The 9,449-nt window shown below is 50.2% G+C and overlaps 1 protein-coding gene across 1 annotated transcript in view; it reads right to left on the bottom strand.

The window, feature by feature from the left end:
• Positions 1–1,452: 1,452 nt before the first annotated feature.
• CAMK1D (calcium/calmodulin-dependent protein kinase ID) overlaps positions 1,453–9,449 on the bottom strand; it is a 328,012-nt gene continuing 320,015 nt past the window's right edge. Inside the window, exon 11 of the mRNA XM_011968146.1 lies at positions 1,453–8,217. Within this exon, the coding sequence (XP_011823536.1) occupies positions 8,099–8,217 (119 nt within the window). The 3' untranslated portion in view covers positions 1,453–8,098. The remainder of the gene's footprint in view (positions 8,218–9,449) is intronic.

The raw sequence follows: 9,449 nt of genomic DNA on the forward strand, positions 1-9,449 counted from the left end.
ACCAAGTATGTAAAATATGAGGCTGGGCACGGTTCCTCTTGCTCAGTCTTTCTTGATCTAAAGAGCAGTGGTCCAAGCCAAGCGCATACATATATCTAAGACCACATCCAGCCCAGCCAAATTACTCAACACGCAGGTGAACTTTCAGAATTCCGTCATCAGAATCTTTCTCTATGAAACCGATTTTTTTTTGAGAGTCTTACTCTGTTACCCAGGCTGGAGTGCAGTGGTGCAATCTCAGCTCACTGCTACCTTCACTTCCTGGATTCAGGCAATTCTCCTGCCTCAGCATCCCGAGTAGCTGGGATTACAGGCACCCACCACCATGCCCTGCTAATTTTTGTATTTTTAGTACAGATGGGGTTTCATCATGTTGGCTAGTTCGTCTCGAACTCCTGACCTCGTGATCTACCTTCCTCGGCCTCTCAAAGTGCTGGGATTACAGGCGTGAGCCACCCCGCCCAGCCTATTTTGATGGCATAGTCACCCTCCTTGGGGGCAGAGAGGGTCAGGGGGATTTGGGTGCACACGATTTGTGTCTCCTTTTTGCCATCGTTATGTTCCATAAAACTTGCAATAACGACATCGCGTATTCACCCACTGAATGATAGCTTTGTATTGATCAAAGTCACCATTAGGGTCTGGGCTACAGAAACAAGAATCAACCACAAAAGAACTAGACATCAGACAGTGGGCACTGTGCTTCTTTTGGGCTCATAGTCTTTTTTCAATAAGGCCCACCCATGCTGTTTTCATGTGATGCTGGCTGTGTGGGACAGTTTTAATTTTACATTTCTATAACACATGTCCAATTCATTTTTTTTCTCCCTACACAATCCCTATTTGGATTGGAAGAATTGTCTGGTCATCAGATCCGAGCCCCACAATACATTTGATGAGTTATGAGCTGTAGTTCCTCCTCCTGCATCTTCCCCAAACCCCCACAAAACACAGCGGCCAGCCTTCTGCCTGGGAAAAAATCTTCCTCTGGGCACTGAGCATACAGGCTATGCCGAGGAAATGGAAGAATGTGGGTGTGTATTGCTGAAGCCTGAGGCTGCCAAGCCACCCATGACTCAGAGGTGCTTCCTGGGAATCAGCATTGGCTTCTCTTCCACATGACTTAGGAGTATCGAGTTAGTGCGATTTGAGTTCCCAGGCTCACCTCCAGCCCCCTTCTGTAGCAGCAGGGAAAAGGGGAAGCTTTCCTGTCCAGTGATCATGGAACCTGGGCACCTGTCCCCAACCCCAAAGGCACGATGTGCCACCCCTTCACCCATCCCTGCCACTCCCTGCTCACTGGGGAGGTGACCTGAAATATTTAAGGGGGACTCCATGAGTTTTGGGGGTCTCAATTCAAACTCCTTCCTTCAAATCCAAACTTCAGGAAGCAGAGGAAAGGTAGAGATATTAAAGCTCCGCATCCTTCTCATTATAGACAAAATGAACATCTGAAGGTGATTAATTGTCTTTATTGGAGGAAAACAAGAAGTCATCAATCTCATTATCATTATGATAGAAATCTTGATATGTATACATGATTGTCAAGGCAGAGAATCATTTGCTACATAGACCCATGAACAATTTTGCAGTGCCGCAAACCTACGGGGGTTAAACTTCTTGCAGAGTTTATTACATGCACGGAATAAATTCACAGTTTCCCTTCTTTTGAACAAACATGTTTTTATGGGAAAATTGAACCAATTGCAAGCCTGGTAATAGTAGATGCGGGGACATTCCTGGTTTTGACGTTGTAATTTTTTGGGAAGCATGCTCACTGTTGGGGGAGCTGAAAGAAGGGAGATTACATTATGTGTAGTGACGAAAGCCAATTGAGAAATTGTTCCAATGTTTATTCTGGACAGAGAGTACCTTTGAGGTCTTCTCACCTGAACGTGGGACTAAGATAAATGTTCTCTGAAACATGGCACCCCATCTTCCAAAGCAAAGACTCCGCTGCAGCGTCGCTGCATTTCTCCCACCATTTGGATGGCATTTCATGTCCCTCTGACAGGGCCAAGTGCCCCGGGAAGGACAGTGGCAGGCGTCAGGGCCGAGAGACAAACATCCGAGCTGATGTTCTTGTTATTTTTTAGCTCTCTGGCAGCCTGGCTGCCAACCACGTCCCAGGGCACCTGTGCCCCGAAGTGCAGGGCTTCCAGGAGAGCCTGGGAATCTCAATCTGTCTAGACTAAGATTTTCCTCCGAGAAGCAATTTAACTAGAGTTTGGGGTTTCTGAGCCCCTGCTGAAGACTTATCTCTAAGACTAAAACCAACTCCTCCTCATGTTCTTTTTTCCTGTCCATAAGAAAATAAAATCACCGTTAAGTAAAATAACATGGCAAATCATCAGAAGACAGAGTAATCGTATGAGAAGTTCTCCGGAGACAAAAAGGTTAAAAAACGGATATGGCGAATGCAGAAGCGGTGTCAGTACAAAGGGTGAATGCAATCGTTTGTCCCTTTATACAGACACCGAGAAGCCATTCCACAGTTTGCTTTGTCCACAAAACCAGACTCGGCAGCCGCATGCTGAGCGTTTGGCTTCCAAATGCACAGCCTTTTTGGGTTTGCAAAAGCGGAGCTCCCAGAGCCACAAACTGAGCTGCTCCTGCTGGAGGTGGCGGGGAAGTCCGGGAAGGGCTGACTCCTTCCCACTGACTCTGGAGGCATCGGGAGGTGGCCGGGCCTCGGCCAGCATGCAGGACTGACTTCACAGTGGGGCTGGGGGCCCAGGCTGCAGACCGTGATGCCCTGGGACCACCAAGCAGGTGCCCGTGAGTGGGGCGCGGGCCCTTCTCTTCCTCAGACCGCCTGCCTGCTCCCCGCAGTTGAGGTTGTCAAGCTAACTCATCTGCACACTCACTTTTCTTGGAGTCTTCAGGAAAGAAACCCTCCTTTTAGGAGTCTGTTGGAGCTTTTCTATCTCCACATTTTCAATTCTGAACATCGCAAGACTGGAATACCTTTTGCAAATGTCAGGCACACCTGCAGCCCCGACCTAGGACCAGGTGCCCCTCAAAAGGGTGGTGGATCACATACAGGTATATACATCTTTTTTTTTTTTGAAACAAACTGAACAGTGTTTGGTCTGGAATGTGTTTAAGGAAAAGGCAAAGTTTGCAGAGTGTGGGTAGACAGAATGGGGAAGAAGCACAGTTTCAGAAGAACATGCAAAGGTTTCGTGCACTGGCTGAATTCGAGTGCCAGAATTCATTTGCCAGAAGTGATTGTGCAAACCTGGGAAAGAGGACGTCTTATTTCTGTTTATGAAAAACAGGGGGAGCTTCCCTTTGCCGGTGCTTGCCTTCCTTTCTCATATCCAAAGGAATCCCAGTCATGCGCTTGTGAAATTCTGCAAAGCAGCGAGTGCTCTGGCTGAAGCTGAGGCAGTGGCCCTACTTCTACCTTCAGCCCTAGAGCAATGGTTCCACCGTGGCCTCCCCAGTGCGAAGACTCAATTCTGGCCGGCCCAGGTTCTGGGGCAGAGGGGCGAGGGGCCATGAGGCTTTCAAAGCTAAAGTCTCCCAGCACTGGGATATCATCTTTCTGTTTAAAACTGCTCATAAAATAGCAAGCCCCAGTGGGTTAATCGGGTTAAGCTGTCATTCCATAGGGGAGAGGATCAATTCACCTTCCAAAGGGGATCACCTGGGCTCCCTCCATTCCCTCCACCCCGTGTGCCTGCTGTTCTTGGCTTGTGTGCCTCCCACCTACAATTCATCCGGGGCATGCTGGACACTAGGGTAGACAGATGAGTGGGATGAGTAGGAGGTAAGTAAACTGAGTCCGGGGCTCCCTAGGCCAGATTCCTTTCATCCGACTATAGATGTTTCCTATGAGCCCCGCCTTGACCAGCATGGCCATCTTTTTCTGAGATGGAGTTTTGCTCTGTCACCCAGGCTGGAGTGCAGTGGCGTGATCTCGGCACACTGCAACCTCCACCTCCTGGGTTCAAGCGATTCTCCTGCCTCAGCCTCCCGAGCAGCTGGGATGACAGGCACGTGCCACCATGTCCAGCTATTTTTTGTATTTTTAGTAGAGACGGGGTTTCACCATGTTGGCCAGAATGGTCTTGATCTCTTGACCTTGTGATCTGCCCGCCTCGGCCTCCCTAAGGGCTGGAATTACAGGCGTGAGCCACTGCACCCTGCCCATCTTCTTTTGCTCTATCCTGACTGCCGGGGCCCTGGACACTACACGAAGAGCTAGCTGGAGAGTGAGACCCTCTGAAAGACCAGCGGGGGCTCAGACGCCCTATCCCATTCTCAAGGTCAGATGCTAGAAGTGACCAGAATTGTGGCCACGGTCAAGAACACAAAGCCGCTCTTCCTTTTTTTGATTTTGTATGGCATGCTTTGCCATAGTTCTTTTCTTTCAAAAGGAGACTTGAAGGGGGAGAATGATGTTTTCTAGTCTCCGACAGAGGCAGGGGCAGGAGGAACTGGTGAAAACCAGCCACTGCGCGCTGCCAGAGCCATGCACGGTCCTGGGGGTGGCCGTTTCTCTAACACAGCAAACTCTCTCTCCTCAAGGGCTTTTGGTGGTCGTTGCACTTCTCCTGGGTGTGCCCTGTGCCTCTGCACCACTTCATTCTGAGGCTCCGGACTTGTGTGCCCGCTGGGAAGCAGAGCCGTAGTGAGGCAGAGAGCTGCCCAGACTGCAGACTCCAAGGCCACCTCTGTGAAGAGGGCCAAGCTGCTGGCCTGTTGGTGCCTGCTCACTGTTTGTCTCAATGAATGAAACTCCTCCTATTGACTCACGTATGAGATGAAGATCTGGGAAGCCAGGGAGCCCAGACAGGCAGCTGAGGGAAAGGCCACTCCAGGCCACTACAACACTGAATATTCCAAGTAAGGAAAAGAGAATCCACGTGCTCTGAGAAGGGATAGTGACCACATGGGGGGACTTGGGCTCAGGAAGGAAGCCTGTGGTGGGGTCCATGCGTCCACCCTTAGCCTCAGCGCAGCACCCTGGGTGCGCGTAGAAACGCTCAGCCGCTCTGGGTGGAATCTGACCTCGGCGCGGGTCCTAGGACTCTGCGACCCCATTTGTCAGACCTTCACGAAAGGCACATTCTAGGTTTTCTTCCTGTTTTCTAATAAATCATACCAAGTGCAGGGCAAAGACAACGTCTGTCTTTTTACCATGAGGCTCTCTCAAAAGCACAATAGCTCTTCTCTTTCTAAAACAATAGGAAATTAACTCAAGCCTGGTGGCATCGGGACAGTACCGGTTTCCTGACGTCATTCTCAACAGTCGACTCTTGGGCTGACACCAGTCACTGCCTCCTCGCACGACGTTGTTGAGACCTGGCGTGTGACAGGCCAAGCATGGCCAAGAACTGACCCGGACAGCGAGGGGGACACCTGCCCCACGGCTCACCTTTCAGAGGTTCTGCACTTTTTGGGTGAGGGATACTTTCAAACTAAGTGCATGTAACATGCACCACATATACCTGCTCCTGAAACTACTTCAATCACCAGTGATGGAACTCAGCTTCAAATGCTGCTTTCTGAAAGCAAATGGTTGTATATAGCACACAGCACAAAGGGCTATTCATCACTATTCATGCACTCATCCTAGGTACCAGATTCAGGTGCATTTTCAGCGCCTGCAGCCTTCTGTTACTTTCTCATGCACTGTATGAACTCGAACGTTTCCAAGACACTCGTTAATAAGCAACCGCCTAGCTCTCCAATACTGCTTATGATATTCATTCATTGCATGGCCAACTCAGGTGACACCTGCGTAACTGGGTCTAATGTCATCTTATAGACCTTTCCAGGGTTTTGAGGTTTTGCAGAGTGACAGCTTGGTTTTTCACCCTGTGAGCATGTGTGGCAGATGCCAAGCAGAATTCCTGCCAAGCAGTGGAGTGCCTGTGAAGTGTGCGGGGACAGGGTAGACCAGCTGCCTGTCTTCCCAACTGCTCTTCTCTGTGCCTGCACTGCCATTCTCAGGGAGCAGGATGGAGCTGCTGCGCCTAGTAACATTGTGTGTGTGTGTGTGTGTGTGTGTGTGTGTGTGTGTGTGTGTGTGTGTGTTTACTGGGAGGGTTGGGAGGGGGTATCACTCAACATTCAGCCTGTACACAGTCAAAGGTATAGAAGTGACAAAGATGACTCAGCCAACAGGACTTCCCACGACTGGCCAGCCACAGGAGGAGGGCTTGAGGACACAGCCAGCAGTGTCGCTGGGTCATGATGGGGCAGACCTGCCGGGACACCCTGGTGGACTCGAGGCATTGGATGGGCCTGAGAGCTCAAGCAGGGACACTTGCAGGACCGGCACTTGAAGCCACCTGCCTGGCTCTACAGGGCAGCCTCCTGGAAGCCTCCATGAAATGCAGCTTTCCCTGGGCCACACACTGCCTGGCTCCACAAGGGCGAACAACATGGCCTGGTTTGCCCTGGATATTCCTGGTTTTGGCATTAAATGTCCACAGCCTGAGAAATCCTTCAGTCTCGGGCAAATGGGGCGTTTGGTGACCCTACCACCATGTGTCTTTGATTTAAGACTCCCCTGATCAGTGGGAGGGCTGCAAGCACCGGCTGGGCCTGGCGGAGGTGGTCTCTGGCCATCTCTGTGGTGGCCGGAGTCCTATTAGCCTGGCAGGGCCCCCTCTCCTTACCACCAGAAATGGATCCTTTCCCAAGGCTGCTTCCCTCCCTTCCTTCCCTTGGAAAACATTCATGTGAGAAGAGGGTAAAAATGTGGAGAAAGAACTTTGTGTTGGAGGCCATGTGAAGTGTAAGATTAGAAACGCATTTTTTTAAAAACCATAGAGAAAGAGATGAATTTTAAAACTGCATAGCTGAGCTTTCATCTGCTACCTCTCGTGAGAAACGAGGGTTCTGTGTGGGCCCACTTTCAACAGCACGGCAGCTGGTTCCCTCTGGAAGGGAGGCTTCTGTATCTCTGCAGTGTGGGCATCTCACTTACAGCACGTTTGACCTGTGAAGCTGAGCGCTGTGTCTTGGCGGGGAGGCTTCTTTATTTCTGACTGCTGATGGCAAGAGGCCTCTGAGGCCTCTGGTAGGTGTGGGTTCTGCTGGATGGGCTGCCAGCAAAGGCTCTGTGCAGATGATCCACCAAAGCCCCCTGCAGAGAAGAGAGTCTCGTGGAACTGAGGGGCCCCTCCTCCCGGGGAAGGGGAGAGAAAGAGAAGGAGTATAGGTGAAGTGCACTCTTAGCCTCGGAGAGATTCCTGATCCTCTTATTACATTTTTTTTATTTTTTAAGACAGAGTCTTGCTCTGTCGCCCAGGCTGGAGTGCAGTGGTGCGATCTCGGCTCACTGCAAGCTCCGCCTCCCGGGTTCAAGCAATTCTCCTGCCTCAGCCTCCCGAGTAGCTGGAACTACAGGCATGTGCCACCACGCCCGGCTAATTTTTTGTATTTTTAGTAGACATAGGGTTTTACCATGTTAGCCAGGATGGCCTTGATCTCCTGACCTCATAATCCGCCCGACCTGGCCTCCCAAAGTGCTGGGATTACAGGCATGAGCCATTGCGCCCGGCCGATCCTCTTATTAGAATTTTTTAAAATACCTTTAAATTCTCCTTGGAGGAAAAACAAATCTCTTAAAGGTTAACATAAAACTACTATTAAAGAGGAAAAGATACAGGTCATGTAACTGAGAGATACAGTCAAAGGACATACTTCTTAAAAGGAAAAACAAACAAACCGTAATGCACAATATTTACCAATATTTAAATAATCCAGTTGAAACCTTTTTTTTTTTTTGTCATTAATGAAAAAACACACCATAGACGGTTACCTACACTGAGAAGAGTGGAAACGATGGCGTTGGGGGAGAGGAATAAGAAGGTCCGTTCGGTTAGAGCTTTGCAAGATTCGTATATACAGCACCAGATCCTATGAAATCAGCGCCCCTCGAGTCAGTACAGTTTGTGAGAAATGAACACTTCAGAATTGCAGTAGAAAATATGGCCATAAAAAAACTTCGGTCTTCCAGTCCTATGCAGGAAGGTGCACCATGCAAGGTGGGGTCTTGCTGGAGAGGCTCGCGGCACTGGCGACCCTGGGGCTCCCCATCCCCGGCCCCGCCCCTGGGCCCCACCTCCAGGGCCAGTCACTTGCTTCCAGAGTGCACTGCCGTCACAGTGGTGGGCCTGGGTCTCCGCTCGGCTCCAACTCCTGAGACCCCCGATGAAGAAGAAATGAAACTACAGAGCGTGGAAGGTGCCAGACCTGCAGGGAACAGCAGAAGTGGGCTTCAGAGTTTCAGAGGTCAGTTCTCACCCCGCTTCCCCCTACCAGGCATCACAGGGGCTGGGTTTAGGTCAGGGGACTCATTTTTTTTTTCTTGAGATGGAGTTTCACTCTTGTCACCCAGGCTAGAGTGCAGTGGCATGATCTCGGGTCACTGCAAACTCTGCCTCCTGGGTTCAAGTGATTCTCCTGCTTTGGCCTCCCAAGTAGCTGGGATTACAGGGGCTCACTAGCACACTGGGCTAATTTTGTACTTTTAGTAGAGATGGGGTTTCACCATGTTGGCCAGGTTGAGCTCGAACTTCTGACCTCAGGTGATCCACCCACCTCGGCCTCCCAAAGTGCTGGGATTCCAGGTGTCAGCCACCACGCCCAACTTGAGGGGAACCAAATTTTTACCCATGTGACTCTCTATTTTTACCTACCTGTGGGAAAGCCTTTGCGATGTGTTCAAAATGCCTTATTCTTAGACCTCTCCTCTCCTTTTCTTGGTATAATTTTAACTGCTTTGTATTTGAAAATGACATGGTTTCAACACTGTGGTACAACAGGTTCCATGTACTGAGAACTTAATATGTAGCAGGCGCCAGGCTAGTGTTGACTATATACTGTCATCATACAAACTGTTCACTTCTTACAATAGTTCTGTAAAGTAGGTATTTTAAGAAGGAATAAATAATGATACCACCTTCCTACCCTTGATTGGTGTGTTGTGTGTACTCTTGGCTAGAAAGCATTTTGTGACGCAGAGCACTTTGAAATAAGGGTATGGTGGCTCATGCCTGTAATCTCAACATTTTGGGAGGCCAAGGTAGGCGGATCGCTTGAGTCTCAGGAGTTCCAGATCAGCTGGGGCAACCCTGGGTCTACAAAAAATACAAAATTTAGCCGGGCACAGTGGTACATGCCTGTGGTCCCAGCTACTCGGGAGACTGAGGCAGGAGGATCACTTGAACTCAGGAGGTTGAGGTTGCAGTGAGCCATGATTGTGTCACTAACTCCAGTCTGGGTGACAGAGAGTGAGCAAAAGAGAGAAAAGGAGAGAGGAGAGAGGAGAAAGGAGAGAGGAGAGGAGAGAGGGGAGAGGGGAGAGGAGGAGAGAGGAGGGGAGGGGAAGGGAAGGCAGGGCAAGGCAGGGCAAGGCAGGGCAGGCAGGGCAGGCCAGGGCAGGGGAGAAGAGGAGAGGAGAAGAAAGACAGGAAGGAAGGAAG

Source organism: Mandrillus leucophaeus, unplaced genomic scaffold (assembly GCF_000951045.1).
Source record: "Mandrillus leucophaeus isolate KB7577 unplaced genomic scaffold, Mleu.le_1.0 Scaffold83, whole genome shotgun sequence".
Classification (NCBI taxonomy): domain Eukaryota; kingdom Metazoa; phylum Chordata; class Mammalia; order Primates; family Cercopithecidae; genus Mandrillus; species Mandrillus leucophaeus.